The sequence below is a fragment of the Schistocerca nitens genome, chromosome 9 (genome assembly GCF_023898315.1).
Source record: "Schistocerca nitens isolate TAMUIC-IGC-003100 chromosome 9, iqSchNite1.1, whole genome shotgun sequence".
Taxonomy (NCBI): domain Eukaryota; kingdom Metazoa; phylum Arthropoda; class Insecta; order Orthoptera; family Acrididae; genus Schistocerca; species Schistocerca nitens.
The window spans coordinates 297,896,372-297,913,735 of record NC_064622.1 but is presented as its reverse complement, the minus strand read 5'-3'; the positions used below and the strand labels follow the sequence as shown (position 1 = coordinate 297,913,735).

The window sequence follows — 17,364 nt, the reverse complement described above, 5'->3', positions numbered from 1 at the left end:
TTCGCGTACCGATCACCACCGGTATATATGCGTATCTCGATTCCATGACTTGTCGCCTTAGTGTACGTCAAGTTCACCTTCACTTGTATTTACTATTTTTTACTAGTTTTCACTTTAAGAATATGAAACTTCTCTCTAAAGTTCTCTCTCACAATTTAATTTTGTGAACATTTTAAATCTTGTATTCGCGATTATACTATTACATAGTTAAATGCAGCTTTCAGTTCCAACAATCGAAGTGCAGATATGTTAACACTGTAGCGCCCCTCTTGGCCTGTTCAGATCACGAGTCAGTACGTAACTGATTTAAGGGCATTAGTCTGATGTATTTCGTCCCCAAGTATTTTACTGTCCCTCCTCTTTTTTTCTTTTTTAACAAGTCAAAACTGGACATGATACTATTTTGTAACCGAAGGCTGAGAAATACAATTAAAAGAACTTCGAAATACATCCCCATCCACCAAACATCTGGCCTATACAGCAGCAAAGTCATTTTCACAGTATTCCTCCCCTCCCCCCCCCCCCCCCCAGCCCAGGGATGCTAGCCCAGCAAGCCATTGAGGATAAGTTTAATGAAGCTCAGAAGGGTGGAAGAAATGGGTTCTATCACACCGTTTTGATTCAGCTGTGGCAACTTATCTATGGGAAGAGCTGCTCATGCGATGAAAAGATCCAAGTTCGAGACCCAGGATGGCACAGTTTTAATACGCGAGGAAGTTTGAATAATAATTTTATTAAACCTCTGGTGTACCTGCGATACGTCGTAGTTGGAGAATTTTACCACTGAATACCGCAAGACCAATTAACACTCTAGCTAAACTACCATAGTAACTAAAAATTCTGTTCAGCACGCAGATAGCCAACACACTACTCAACAATCAAACTGAGAACCTTCCATCACTATCCCCACGCTGCGAGAAGTGTCAACAGCTTCAGCTGGAACCTACGCTACAGGCTGAACCACCGATATTGACCGACGTATCATCTAACGACGGAACGGCTGATGCCTGTCGCGACGGCTTGGCTACTCGTTCTGCTCATGCGCACTGGGCACTTTCCTCTTACGGCCGTAGCAGGTGGACACTTTAACATGTGCGATTCGTGTTCGACTACTACACTAGTGGTACTCACAGAGCGGGTGAGCGCCTCCTCGTCGACGTTGGGGTTGTCGCAGGTGACGAACACCTGCCGCATGAACGGCTCGCTGTTGCGCGCCACATCGCCGATCCCCGTCGCGTCCGTGGGCACCGTCCTCCAGCACACCACCTGAGAACCACACCACAGCCTCACCGATACTGCTCTAGAGAGTCTCTCGTAAAAAGATATTAATTAAAACATGGAAAACACATGATGCCATACAATTTTCATCTACTGTCTCACAATGAGGTCTTCAATAATGACGATTTGTCCTACCTCGGCGTCCCCTTTTGCAGTTCCGTCTCATACGAAGCGGCAAATCAGCAATTCCAACAGCCCGTGACAACAATCTAGTCGTCTTCAACATGGTCAAAGCGTTTACCAACAATCGTACGTTGAACTTGAGAAAGAAGTTTACGTCCGAACGTGGCATGTCCCGACAGGACTGAGAATGATGAAGTGATCCTCAGTGGAATACAACATGCAGTAAGCTCAACAGCTGTTTGGAAATTGTTGAACATTGAACACAAACCCTGTTATTAGATGCATTCATGATACTTCACGTCACATACTGCAATAGATCTCACTTATCGACCGCAAAAATTTAACAGGATCTCCTTTCACAGTGTAGGTGGCACTTCTAGTTCCTTACAAAGACCACTTGTATAGAAACGCATTATACACTGCACTAACCGAAACTCTGAACAATACTGAATACACACAGAATAAACGGCTGCAATAAAGCAGTTGCGGCAGTTTTACTATTCAAAGTCCTTTATGTAACGAGTCACCCTAGTACCTGGGGACGGCGGCCCTGCTAGATTCATTTTTGTAATTTTTTTTACCTTAACACGTTTCCACAAGGTGTGGCAGTCCTATCTGGCTTTCACATTAGTGAAAGATGCAAGTTATGATATGAAATGCACATGGTTATATTAATCATAAATGTTACTCACGGAAGACACATTATCCTCGTATCCACCAGTCTTTTACTGGGGAAGAAGAGTAACGTGGTGTCAAGCTGAAATTCCTCCCACCAGGTGGAATATCTTTTGCGGCGCTTTTCATGAACTTCAAACGGAATCAGTAAATCAACACCTCTATTTTACGTCCTCAAACAAGGCATTCGCCAACGCCGAACCATCAGAAATTAGCGCACTAATCCGAATGTATCTTGTGTTATCAGAAAAACGTATACTTCGTGAAACTGCCAGCGTATAACATCATCTGGCATACCACGAAGTATGTTATCGCCATTATCTTGTACTATCAGAAAAAGGTGTACTTTGTCAAACTGTCAGGTTATGGCATGTTCCGCTGTACCATAAAGTACATTATCGCCACCCTACTTTTTTTTTACATCAGAAAAGAATGTATCACACATATTTATTTATCAGTGTATCTTTAATGAAGAGGAACTAACACTTCGTAAAATACTGCTTAACGGAGCAATTCGAATACTTTATGCAAACTAAAACGTTGTGAAACACTAACGACTAGCGGCATTATCAAGACTAGGCCTTAAATTGAGGTCACCGCTCATAAGCTCACGTTTTTTTTAAACCTGCGATAAGTTAACGAGTAACAGTTGGGTGAGCACACTAACTAATTCACTACATCAACTAGTACATACTTAACTACATGGAAAACGTAATCACTTCATTTAGACTTTCTGTGGCATCAGAAAAACAACAGGAGATGCAGGCGTTCGTACTCAGTGACAAGTCATGTATTACGTCGTCACGAAAATGACACTTTGTGGCAAAATGAAACTCGTTCCTTCACAAAGCAGCAAAACTTTAATCTGAAAAAAATCATGATTATACCAACAGCAATCAACATATTCGCAGATAATCTATTTTTGATATATCGGTTTGAACCTAAGTGACATTTGTTAAAACCTTAATGCACCACCTGATCAGTACATGAGTAAATAATCTTCAGCATATAAGAGTTCAGCTGAAGGAGTAATTTTTTTTTAGTTCGGCTTTTCATGTTTTCCGGCGAACTGCTACGGTCCAAGTGATTTTCAATTACTTTTCATTGCCAGAGTTACAAGAGTCACTCGAAAACTAATTCCTCGTACTTTTTTTATATTGACAATGTCCGTGACAGATCATGTTGCTGTACTACTAACTTTTTACTATTTCCGCTAAAGTTCTAGTGGTTTCTTTGTCTTGCGACATGTCGAAGCAGCAGCAAGTATAGTTCCTAAGTGGAATCTACGTATAAAGCAAATGTGTGACTGTATTCCTCACTGTTGAATAAATTGCACGAATTAAAATCTATCGACGCTTACAAAAGACGATAAAACAATCGAGTGTATTGTGAAGCCGGTGGTGCTGCGTTTTAATAGTGCTGCAACGGGTGTGTAAGATCGATCCTGTTCAGCTGCAGCCTATCATAATGAACAGTGTCTCTATCAACTTATCGGTGTAATCGGAGGATTATAACCAAGGATCTGTGTGCACAACTGGTTGTAGGCTGTATTTTTCGTAGATATCATGCTACTTTGGTTTCCGCTATGCCTGTGGCCGTGTGAGATGTGTCCCGCATCTGCGGGATGCTTACATAAGATTAAAAAAAAAATCAACGACTGGAAATTCGTCGAGTCCTGTTGGATGAATATGCGAGTGATGATGACAGTTTCCTGGATACAATCATCACGTAACATGAGACGAAATGTCGCCACTGAATTCGGACGGTCCATGGGTTTTCTCCACAAAGGAGTTGCAGACGCAGCAATCTGCACGCAAAGCAAATGCGCACAGTCATTTGTGATAGGCAGGGTGTGGTTCTTCTGCGAGCCTACAACAACTGTCAAACCAGAACTTCGCAAGACGATACCCGACTAGTCTCTGACAGACCGAATTTTCAAAATCAGGCAAGAGAACAAGACACACTTCCGCTTGCAAAGCGGTAATGCCAGCCCCTCCCCCCCCCCCTCCCCCCACGAACCGTTTTGTGACCATAAGCTCATTGGCAAATTTGGCCGGACTGCTCTACCAGATATGTGGTCAGACCGATAACACAGTTGTTAGCCTGAGTTGGTTCATGTTTTACGATCGCGACAGTAGGCACTTTTTGTTCGTCTTCGATTAACTTTCAAAACGAAATGTGTTAGTTCTGTGTCAAAATGAGGGTATATAGTTGAAATCTTTGTCCATTTAACTGTGTTATTGTGCTGTCCGCATCTGCTGTAGCTTCCATGAAATTAAATGGGAGTGACCGCTGTGCATACTTGTCTCTGTAGACGTAGAAGTTACACGAGTATAATACAATAGCAATATTTAACGGGAAGAGTGACTGAACGTGGTTTTTATACGAATGTACATCGATTTATTGAATTTTATATGAATAAATCTAAGTTGATTGCAGTCGTTACTAAGTTAAACCAATAACTTAATAGGGTGGAAATAGGGGGAAAAAGTCCTTCGCAGATGTGATGTCCCCAGTAAGAAAAGCTGTCTGTCTATTTAAAGAATGGCAATGGGCGACTGCGGTCAGACACAGAGCTGTGTTTGCGGTACAGTTTCCGGCTTACGTTTGCGCGGGTCTCTACGCTCATACTCTCAAGTGATCGGGACCGCTGAACAGCTCGTAACGCTAGCGGTTAGAGCAACACAACAGTGGTTTGTGTACAACGCTAGGGAAATATTTCGTCACTTTTACGTTACCTGCAGAACTTCAGAATGACAAGCGTAAGTTAATAAGCAACAAAACAAACTTAACATACCCTGAGGCCGCATTCCTGTGCCAGCTTCCCAAAGGCTTCCTCGCTTTCATTGTGGTGTCTCTTGTCCAGGTAGAAGATCCCAGTGGCGTAGCGTCCGGGCTCCGGGAGGTCCACATTCTGGTGCTCCCTGCAATCCAAACGGGTCTGCTGTAACTTCCATCAGCTAATCGGTATTGTAATTGTACAGTTTCAGAATTGTTTGATTACATCAATTATGCGAAAAGCATTTTTGATGGGGTAAAGAGATGACCAGCTTGTAAATTACTGTATTTGCCATGGTTCTCACTGCCTCCGAGTGTTAGTTCGAAAATGTTGAAGAGTGGGGCAGATTAGGCTACATAGCAGCGTAACAACCACGAAGCTTCGATCTGAAAGAACGTTCGATGGAAATGTCCCATTTAAATTTAACGATCACGAGCCTGTTTAAACTGTTTCTTTATTTATCGCTTCTTTCCATCTGGCAATGCTCGGTAACGGTGCAAAATTCTGAGTTTGGATGTTGTTCAGTGAGCACGCTAAACTGTAGTTCTTATTGTAACTGAGAGGTAAAGCAGTTAAAAACTCGAAGGCAAGCGCTAAGCATGTCCGATAGGAACCGTGCCGACATTCCTTCTTTCCGTAAAGCATTAGAGTTTGCAAAACTAAGTTTGGCATTATTACAGTTATTTTTTTTTATAAAACCTATCTATAGATAATAGACAATACTTCCACAACAAATCAAGCAATCTTGCTTCTATATATGAAGGGCGTCTCAATAAATACAACAAAATCTACCATAATTTCGGTTTACAGCCAGTAACAGTTGAAACTATTAATAACTGATGCACGTAGCATACAACCGAACCTAAGTCTACGACGGAACTATTTTAAGCAAGCAACTTCGGGTGACATGCAAAATAAGTTTCGCGAATTTCAACATTATTTAGATCACAGAAAACACCAAAATGATTGAGAGCAAGTGACATATACATGGATGCTCAGCAAATCGCACTTAAGTGCCTGACAGAGCGTCCATCGAACCACCTTCACAATAATTTTTTATTATTCCAATCTCTAACAGCGCGTGGAAGAAATCAACACATATATCTTTCCGTGTGAGCTCTGATTTCCTTTACTTTATTATTGTGATCATTTCTCCCTATGTAGGTAGTCTTCAACAAAATATTTTCGCATTTGGAGCAGGAAGCTGATGATTGAAATTTCTTGAGAACATTTCGCAGCAACGAAAAACGCCTTTGTTTTAATGATATCCACCCGAAATCCTGTATCATGTCAATGACATTCTCTCCCTATTTCGCAATAATACAAAACTCGCTGCTCTTTGAACTTTCTCGATGTACTTGGTTTAATCCTACCTGAGAAGGATCTCAGACCGCGCAGCAGTACTCCAAAAGAGAACGGACAAGCGTAGTGGAGGCTGTTTCTTAAGTAGATCTGTTACATTTTCTGTGGTTCAAATGGCTCTGAGCACTATGGGACTTAACATCTGAGGTCATCAGTCCCGTAGAACTTAGAAATACTTAAACGTAACTAACCTAAGGACATCACATACATCCATGCCCGAGGCAGGATTCGAACCTGCGTCCGTAGCGGTCACGCGGTTCCTGACTGAAGCGCCTAGAACCGCTCGGCCACACCGGCCGGCACATTTTCTGTGCTGCCAATAGAACGCAGTCTTTGGTTTGCCTTCTCTACAACATTTTTTTATATGCGTTCTTTCCAGTTTAAGTTGTTCGTAATTCCTAGGTATTTATTTGAATTTACGGCCTTCAGATTTAACTGACTTATCGTGTAACCGAAGTTTGACGGATCCCTTTAAGCACTCATGTGGATGACGTCAAACTTTTCATTATTTAGGGTCAAATGCCACTTTTCGAATCATACAGATATTTGTTCTGAATCGTTTTGCAATTTGTTTTGTTACTTTACTAGACAATAAACGACACATCTGCAAATAACCTACGCCAGCTGCTCAGATTGTCTCCTAAATCGTTTATATAGCTAAGGAACAACTGAGGGCCGAAAACACAACCATTGGGGAACGCCAGAAATCAGAATCACTTATGCTTTACTAGATGACTTTCCGTCAGTTACTACAAACTGTGACCGCTGACAGGAAATCACGAATCCAATCACATTACTCAGATAAGCACGCAATATGATTATACGCCGCTTGTGAAGTACAGTGTCACAAGTCTTCTGGAAATCTAGAAATACGAAATCAATTTGAAATCCCTTGTCAATAGCAGTCTAGAAGTCGTGTGAGTAAGGAGTTAGTTGTGTTTCACACGAAAAATTTTTCCTAACCGGTGCTGGCTGGGTGTCAATAGTCCATTCTCTTCGACGAAATTCATAATGTTCGAACACAACATACATTCCAAAATCCTGCTGCATATCGACGTTAACGATATGGGTCTATAATGTAGTGGATTATTCCTACTACTTCCCTTGAATACTGGTGTGACCTGTGCAACTTTCCAGTCTTTGAGTACCGACCTTTGGTCGTATATGATAAGTATGGAGCTATTGCATCAGCATACTCTGAAAGGAACCTATTTGGTACGCCGTCTGGACTGAAAGACTTGCTTTTATTAGGTGATTTAAGTCGCTTCACTACTCCAAGGACCGTGCGAGGTGGCCGCGATGGTTAGCACATTGGTCTCGCACTCGGGAGGACGATGGTTCAATACCGCTTCCGGCCATCCTGATTTAGGTTTTCTGTGGTTTCCCTAAATCGCTTCAGGCAAATGCCGGGATAGTTCCTTTGACAGGGCACGGCCGACTTCCTCCCCCATCCTTCCCTAATCCGACGAGACCGATGACCTCGCTGTTTGACTCTTCCCCCAAATCAACCCTACTACTCCGAGGATATCCATTTCTAAGCAACTCCTGTTGGCAGCTGTTCATGATTCGAATTCTGGACTTAATAAGTAGTCACTGTCGTTCTTAAATGGATGCGCAATCTGTGGTATTCGGCATAGAGAAACACCTGAAACGATAATGCTCTATGACGTACACTCTTTGACATAAAACTTGACCGGCGGCGGGCCGCTTCAGAGGCTAAGTCCGCGCCGATCGCGACATGGGACACAAAAACTGGCCAACTCGCTAATTCTCTAAGTCCGGTTATCTGCACAATCTGGCAACACTGTAGACTGCGGCACTTCCTGGAGGAAAACTTGTCCCATGATAGAGAAACTCTAGGCTGATTACGCCTGTGGTCTAGCGGTAGCGTGCGTTGTTTCTGTTCATAATGTCAGTGGATCGAGAGCAGCTGGCATAAAATATTTTTAAAGCCTCTTCTGTCTGAATGCTGAAGACGTGAATGTAATGGTAGCGCAGATTCAATCTATTTCGCTTTGTGACACACCGATATCAAAATTTTATCCAGTAACGATTTTTCGGCAGATTTCCTGCAGACTGTCCTCCTCTGGACGCCGTATGCGGCAAAGCTCCGGGATCCATTTGCTGGCTACTGGCAGCGGCCGTGGCGACAGCAGCGGCGCTGCACTCCCCCGTTCTTTTTCGAAAGCCCCTGCTACCGCTCATCGCTTTTGATGATTTAAAACGCTTTATTATTAAATGTTGCTCCACAGAAAATTTCTACAATTTCCATTCACGCTCAAAAGCAACGGAGACAGACGCCCTGATTAGTAGGCGGGTATTATATTACATTAATCGGCAAGAGCTGAGTATGGCCCGAAATTAATTTTATAGACTGGGACGAAATTAAACCACCTCACTACATTCGATGAATTTATAAATGCTTCATACCTCGTTTCTTTTCCTTTCAAACTCAATTATTTGTGCAACTTTTGGTCAATGTTTGGATGTTTTCGTCAAGCCAGAGCGAGCGTCTGTGGTGTAAAGTGTATTACAGTTCTTGTTTCATTCCTTATGGTAAGTCTATGCGATAAACTGCGTGACTACCTTGCAATGCATGCTCTGTAGCAGTGCAGGAACACTGCACATTTGGAGTTCCATGTATGGGTTCATGAAGTATATATTGTTGATCGGAAGTGATAGTTAAGGTCATCAGATTTAAACCAGAAAAATTTGTCGTTTTGAAGGTTTCAGAGAACGGAAAGGAATTGCTAACGCCGTTGTTAGAAAACGTCTACAGTTAAATGCTATTGCAAAAATGTAGAAGAAGGGAACTATATTAATGAACATGTGCACTTCATAAACAACCTTCTGACATGTTAGACCTATATGACGAACAAAGCTCAAATTTATATCGTTGACAGTCGGTTTGAATCTTTTCAGGGTCTATTTTACAGTGAAGCACCTTGGAATTTGCAAAGCAGAAATCCATGATATTAACTAAATTTACTAAGTCGAAATCGGACGAAGATTGATGTTTAAAGGCATTCTTCAGATTTCGCATAAGAAATTTTTACTAGCAGTTTGCAACTCCATTAATTAAAATGGAAAATAAAAGGTTGTAGTCAGCGGCTTCTACCGTGATTCGAACTGCTATGTCTTATAGTACAAGCACTGCAACGCACAAGGGAACCTCTGAGCTAACGACACACTGACGGCCAGAGGCGGAATATAGTCACTGCGATGTTGCCTGAACCTCAAAACGCAACCTTGAACACACGAACAGAGGATGTGGAGATTACTGTTTTAACGTCCCGTCGACAACGATGTCATTAGAGACGGAGCACAAGCTCGGATTAGGGAAGGGTGGGGAAGGAAATCGGCCGTGCCCTTCCTAAGGAACCATCCCGGCATTTGCCTGAAGCGATTTAGGGAAACCATTGAAAACCTAAATCAGGATGGCCGGGCGCGGGATTGCACCGTCGTCATCTCGAATGCACACACAAACAGGTGTTACTTATGTGAAGAACGCCGTTCTTGGAGCCCAGAAATTAAATATACTTTCTAATTGTGTCATCTTGCAGTGGATTATATCGTACGAGTCTTAGATGTGGAAAACGAATGTCAAGTGAATTTAGCGAGGTAACGCCGACCTACACCAGGAAGTAAATGCACTATCAGAGTGTTGACAAATACTTGCTACGACGCTGCCATTTATAGGCTCTCTGACGAGGCAGCTCTTCAGCGAAATGCTTGCCGTGATTCTCCGATACGGTTCTTCAGAGTGGATACGCGCGCGCACGTTTGGTTTTTATGCGGCGTTCTCCTCTGATGGTTTCTGACGTCGCCTTGTGGGCTATGTATACATATGAGACATTCAATTATCATTAATCCAGAATCATAAAAGTTTCAGCTTCCGGCGTTGAAGAAGGCTGTTGACGCCGACATTATATCATTTCAACGTAGGGAAAGCAAAACGGATCATTCATTGTTTCTCATTCAACATAAAGCATGTGAGATAATTTTCCGTAACGTTCATAATCATCTAAAAATACAAACGAAGTAAAAATACACCGGAAGCTTATTCGAATTGAATATAACGCTTTGCACCTCGATGTCGAATTTGTCCACTTGCAATCTTTTGCAGCATACACATAGAATGTCATGATTACCACGAGAATGAAGAAATATGTTGGTAAGGATGGAAGCAAGAAGAGACGCAGTCAACAAATATTCTATTCCTCATGGCATTCATGTCATTTGACACGTAAGAAGAGGTAAAGCGGGAATTTACTTTCGTTAACACGAAAGATATGCCGCACATATTGATAACGAGGAAGTCTGCTTCTTCATACGTTTCCTCCTTGAAATCTGTATGCTCTATTATATACTAAGTAACGATGAACATATTCCAAATGCATATCTCCCTTCCTGGGTTGTTTTTTGTGTTTTATACCTTGGAATTCCTGAAGCAGACCACTGTGCCTTCCCCCCTCGTGGGTTAGGTCTCAAAACTAAACCGCTTTGTATCCAATGGCATAATTTATTCAGACAGCATCAGCATAATACTATCAAACAAAGCCTTCCATTTACAGTTGCAGCACTCTAACCAGCACTGATCAAAGTGTAATCCACGGTCATGGTCCTAAATTACCAGCTGTCTGCTACTGTGGCAAAGTCCGTACTACACTTTCGATTCCGCAGCACCATTTTATCTGGTAACACTGTGTAGTTGCACAGTTGTGCTACCAGGTCTGTCCTCACACTGTCAACTTTATGTATCTCACTTCTCCTGTAGCGTAGATCACGAGGAGCCGAAGTAAATGAGTGTATTCTGCATGACGTAACATTCAGTATTCCCTTCTTTCATAGCCACTCTTCATGTGCATCGATACCAAATAGGAATGCGAAAACTCTTGCGAGTGAGAGAATGACAATAACAATCGTAACAAGAACAAGCAAATAATGAATGATGTTTATTCCAACGCAGAACGAGAATGGCTTTAAATATAAAAATCTGTATCTATATCTATATCCATATCTATTGATCTTTGAGTTGGCACAATGCAAATTTATTCTTAGCATTTAGTTACTGAATTTAGTTCTGGATGTTTGCAGAGAAAAGGAAAAGTCGGTACTTCTCGCTAGTGTAATATAATGTGAACCAGCAACTACCCTTTCCTTAGAACACGACTCAAGCAGGTCCTCAAGTAGGTAGCAAGGCACTGCTGCATTCTGTTCCCTGACATTGCTCTGATGACGGTTAATGCAGATAGTTCCGATTATGAAATACAAAACATATTGCAGGTTAGTTCCTAGGATAGTAACATTAAATTTGCGTTGTAGACGGCACATGAACGTGACTACTATCCATATTACTCATCAATATAAAAAGACAACATTTTGGGAATTTAGCAGGATTACTCAAAATGAATTCTGAAATTGGGTGACTGACGGCACAGGTGCTAAACGTCGTCAAGAGTATACGATGTCCTAATCGCATTAGGAATATGAAGATCGTCTTCGACAGCTCGCAACTTTCACATTGCTATCTCCACCCTACTCCAGACAGCCCTCGGTGGAGTTGCACTACGTTGCCGATGTTATGGAAGGCCTTCAAACCGACAACAGACCACATATTGAAAAATACAAGCGAATTCCCTTGCAGCGTAAGCTTATTGTAACTAATCTAAAAATTATTGGAGAGGAACATTGTCCTATTCAAAAAAAGTAAAATGTTACACACTGTTGACGTCAAACGGACGTTATCTATGTCCTGTCTTTTGTCCTACTCATCTATAATATCAAGTGTACTATGAAAATGATTATATATAATGGATGATAGGGTAATGCATTGATACCAGATGGTGGAGGCCGGCCGGTGTGGCCGTGCGGTTCTAGGAGCTTCAGTCTGGAACCGCGTGCCCGCTACGGTCGCAGGTTCGAATCCTGCCTCGGGCATGGATGTGAGTGATGTCCTTAGGTTAGTTAGGTTTAAGTAGTTCTACGTTCTAGGGGACTGATGACCTTAGAAGTTAAGTCCCATAGTGCTCAGAGCCATTTGAACCATTTGAACTATTTAACACAAAATGACATTAAAAATTAAAGTTATTCACGAGCAGCTAGTTGAGAATATGTATGAACATTAAATGACACGACGAACTGAAATAATATGACGAAGAGTTCAGCGCTCACTGGGAATAGAGCCCCACACATATCGTTGTTGACTACACACAAAGAGACGTCAGCTAACGAATTTTTATCCACCAGCTGCTCAGAATTGCATCTTGAACTTACAGTCATCTCGCAAATAGTTCTGTGTCTCACAGGGAGTTAAAAACGTCAGATATCGTTAGTGTTGACAACGAATGAAAATACATTAAAAATCAAAATTATTATCCACCAGCAGATAGGTGTTCTCATGATAGAGCTTGATAATACATAATTAAATCTTTAGTGCCGGGCCAGGATTCGATCCCATTCACGCGTAATATGTGAAGGTGTTGAGGAATCTGCAGTTTTGAACAAACAACAAATTGTAGCCGAGCTGTATTGCCACGAAGGGATCAAATTCCGCGTTAAGGGCGGTCTGAGTTGCATTCCCAGTTTAGAACCAATTTTATCGACATACAGAAGCTCAAATAAAAGATGGAATAAGTGTCCTGTGACCATACATAGCGTTTGTGTCGTCACTTGAAATAAATAACTAGTATCAGAAAGGTTACTGGTGATAAGAGTTTCTACATGTCGCCACTCCAGACGTTATTGTGGTTCAACCTACCGTCTACTTGGTAAAGAAGGAATATCATCTTGAATGTGAATTTTCAGACCACGCAGCCATTATATCTCCTTCACTTGGTGTAGCCAGGAGAGAATGGAATCTGTCTCTCCATATCTAAAATCATTGGCGGAAGTGGGAATCGAACCCAGACCATAGGTATAACAACCTACCATTCGTCCAACAGACCACGAAATCCTCTTCTCTGCGAGTCATTTTTCTATCGTAACGCAGTTGCGCCACACTGGATGAGAATTCTGACACACAGGCTCCCTGTAGTAATTTGCAGCATGTTCAGTAAATTCATTTACTTGGTTGACCGAATCACCATGAACTAGCTGCCTCGACTACCCAGTGCATACATTCGACTATTTTGTAATCACAGAAATAAAATCACATAACTGCCACCTACACACAACTGCCAACAGTGTAGGATGCAGAAGTTTAAATGGGAAGTGTTCCTTTCCACTTGAGCTATTCTATTGCGCTATCTGTTACTAGAAAACGTCGTTCAGTCCAAAAGAAAAGCTGTAACTGTTTGTCTCTCAGAAGTCAAGACCTGGCCATATGCATAATCTCACAGTGCTGTGGAATCCAAAAGTTCTGGAGGAATAGTTGCCGAGCTCTGGAGCTGCTGTAGCTACGTGTCAGCTTGTAGCATAGATAAGATGTCGCGAGTTCGAATACATTCAGTGCTACATTTTTTAAAACGAAATTCTGCTCTCTGCTGAAGGTATCAATCTAATGGAACTTTGAACATAATTCCCTTCACTTCTCAACCCAAAGTAGTCGCTTGTGGAAAAAGGGCTACTACTGTGACATTTTGTTCTATTCAGGTTTAATAGACAGCAGGCAGCAGATGCATCTCGAAGATGTGCAGGGAGAGCGCATCGTGCCATAATAGGTCAGAAAAGTATTTTCTACATTAGCCGTCGTGTGGTAGTGATATTTTATTCTTCTTCAAACTTTGTTTGACAGCTTTAACTCAGAACAAGTTTTCTACATGAATGTAATCAATAAACTGCATGTGCATTGTCAGACTGTCATAGGTAACATTAGAGAATTCGCATATATCGTTGATGATTAATTTCTCTCTCATGTTTACTATTGTTTTAACAACACTGAAAGAAACCTTACGAAAATTGTGCACTGTATTATAAGAAATGAAATAAAACTAACCATGATAACCTTACGACGAAAGTATCTGTACACAAGCATGCCTCTATCGACACGAATTAGTAAAATACTACTCACTTAGATTTTGATTGGGTCTGTGTTTAATTGGTATGCTGTGTCATACTCAAGAGGTATGCAAATGTGGCTTTTCATAAATATAGTTACGTATTCCTAGAAACCCAAAATTCGCTTGGCAGCAGCGGAAAGAGGCCTTACCTGTTGTGCAGCATTGTAAGTTTTTCAACATTGCACTATGAGCTGAAAGCATTTTCTTGCGATTTCCTTATTGATGTTTGATCTGACTGCTTGTAGCTCTTTCACAGAAGGGATAAAAACGTTACAGTCAGTGAGACTGGAACTGCGAACCGTAACAGACGCTTTCTCACAGGTCAGCACGTTACCACAGAGCTGGCGAGGAGGTATGGGTCTTACTTTCCTATTACGAGGGCAATAGTAACTAGAACTCGTAAACCGCTATTTGAAGGTCGAGATTAGTTGCGGTTTCCACCTGCAACGACTTTCCTGGGCTGAAAACCGTAAATTTTCAATCTTTTGTTACCCTTCAAGCGATAATAACTCAGATTATTCAATGGAAATGACAGGTAAAATCAAGTGAACTTTGAGGCTTAATTCCGTGCACACCAGGAAGTAACTCGTCGATCACAGAGTTGCCAAACATACGTTGCCTTGTTGCCAAATCTGAGTTACAGTACGAGCAGGAAGAAGACGAACCGATGTGATCCTACAGCGGTCTGGGAAGTGACCATAGCTGGTGTCTCCAAGTCGCGGTTGCTACGGCCTGGAATACGTAATGCGTCTGATTCGCTTTCTGTAACTAGGTTTAGGGACTGGAGCGTAGTTACTAATAACACTCAGAACTGACTGCAAACTGAGCATCATAAATGAGTAACTCTCATTGTTGTTTTTATATTTCTTTCGTAAGTGTACTCAAAACTAAGAAAGTCATTCACAGGCGTTTTCGTGCCTCGCCGATAGTCGAGCACAACATACAAATAAAAATATAAAAGAATGTGTGTGTGTGTGTGTTTGTGTGTGTGTGTGTGAGAGAGAGAGAGAGAGAGAGAGAGAGAGAGAGAGAGATAAATAAAAAGCAATGAGAGAGAGTGTAAAAAATTGTTGTAAAGAAATCGAATCATGGTATTTAAAGAAATCTTTCATTAAAAATGACACGTTCCACATCATTACGAAATGTCGTATTCATGATCTATGGAACAAGAGTTAATCTAATCTAATCTAATCTAATCACATCATATTGATGATTAGCCATGAAGAGTCATGAATTACCGAAATTTTGGCCAATACCAGTAACCAAATCTAAACTTGAAAATAAAAGACGACAATTTTTGTAATAAACCGTGACTCCTATCAAGACCCTTTCGTCCCTGTTATCTAAACACGAAAGATGTCTGATATACCTCCATTCTGAAGTAACAAAGTGTGCATGCATTTAAAGATGAAGTGCATGATGTGAAGCTCTGTGACGGAGATACGAACCCAACACGTAATCCGATTGTTAACTAAGAAAAATCAAATGTTACGTATCGGTTTTTCTTACGAGCCGCTAGGTGTCTGAATCTAAAATAAGGATACACACTTTTGTGCCTAAGCGACAATCGAACTGCACAACTACCGTGCATCCACGAATATAGCTTAAGTATCAGTTGCTTACTCATGAACAGTAAGATGTGTGCGTGTTTGACCAGAAATAACGACACCTGTTGCGATTGTTGGAAACACATGAACAGACATTGAAATTGCGCGTTAATTTTCACTAGCAGGTGGGTGTGCACTTGATAAAGCTAGAAATGAAATTATGAATATTTTTGTACTGGATCAGGTTTCAGACCCACATACTTACCTTTGGAGGAGACCTAGAGAAGATTGCAGTCTTGGGAAAAGGAACGAAATGACTGAACTATACTGTTCCGAGAGATTCAGATCCTCGAAAGAGGAGATACGAATTCGAATCACAGTCCTGCACCAAATTTTTAAACGTCTCTAGTTCAATCAAGTACAAGTAAAATAAGTGCCCTGTCCCTTTAAATGGCTATCGGTTCATCAAATAAAATAAAATTTCCTAATGTAAGTAAGCTTACTGGCGACTGTATTTCTGTTTACCATGACTTCCGCTGTGTCATTTCCCAACGTAAACCGGCTCTGCCCAGTTGGTAATGAAGGAACGTGATGTTTAATGCGGATTCTGGATTATAACGTCTTTCTCTTGAGGTTACCACTTCACAGTGGATTTTCTCGAACTAAGAAATTTGCTGAATTTGTGAAAAATCAAAATGGCTTCACATCCAGCCTATGATGCCTAGAAGAGTCTTTACATCCTGCTGCCATGAGAATAGCATAATCTCTGCGTCAGAAGCTTGCTTCTACTTGACCATTTAATAGACTCGCATTCTTTCCACCGTGACTAATTTTGTAAGCTAAGCACATCATCCGTTACAGCACACTCTTGCGGCTGGGTAATGTGGCCACAATGGTATGGTGGAACGAGCTATCACAGGTGCAATGCGTGGGTTCAGGCATATACTTTTAAGAGGCACAAACAGATTTATTTTACCTCTGGTAACCTCAAGAGAAAGACGTTATAATCCAGAATCCGCATTAAACATCACGTTCCTTCATTACCAACTGGGCAGAGCCGGTTTACGTTGGGAAATGACACAGCGGAAGTCATGGTAAACAGAAATACAGTCGCCAGTAAGCTTACTTACATTAGGAAATTTTATTTTATTTGATGAACCGATAGCCATTTAAAGGGACAGGGCTCTTATTTTACTTGTACTTGATTGAACTAGAGACGTTTAAAAATTTGGTGCTGGACTGTGATTCGAATTCGTATCTCCTCTTTCGAGGATCTGAATCTCTCGGAACAGTATAGTTCAGTCATTTCGTTCCTTTTCCCAAGACTGCAATCTTCTCTAGGTCTCCTCCAAAGGTAAGTATGTGGGTCTGAAACCTGATCCAGTACAAAAATATTCATAATTTCATTTCTAGCTTTATCAAGTGCACACCCACCTGCTAGTGAAAATTAACGCGCAATTTCAATGTCTGTTCATGTGTTTCCAACAATCGCAACAGGTGTCGTTATTTCTGGTCAAACACGCACACATCTTACTGTTCATGAGTAAGCAACTGATACTTAAGCTATATTCGTGGATGCACGGTAGTTGTGCAGTTCGAT

General features: G+C 41.4%; 1 protein-coding gene across 1 annotated transcript in view; it reads right to left on the bottom strand.

The window, feature by feature from the left end:
- Positions 1 to 17,364, bottom strand: part of LOC126204436 (uncharacterized) — a 384,821-nt gene that overhangs the window by 176,434 nt on the left and 191,023 nt on the right. Inside the window, exons 4-5 of the mRNA XM_049938825.1 lie at positions 4,874 to 5,000; positions 1,132 to 1,266 (exon numbers count right to left, since the gene is read on the bottom strand). Coding sequence (XP_049794782.1) covers positions 1,132 to 1,266; positions 4,874 to 5,000 — 262 coding nt within the window. The remainder of the gene's footprint in view (positions 1 to 1,131; positions 1,267 to 4,873; positions 5,001 to 17,364) is intronic.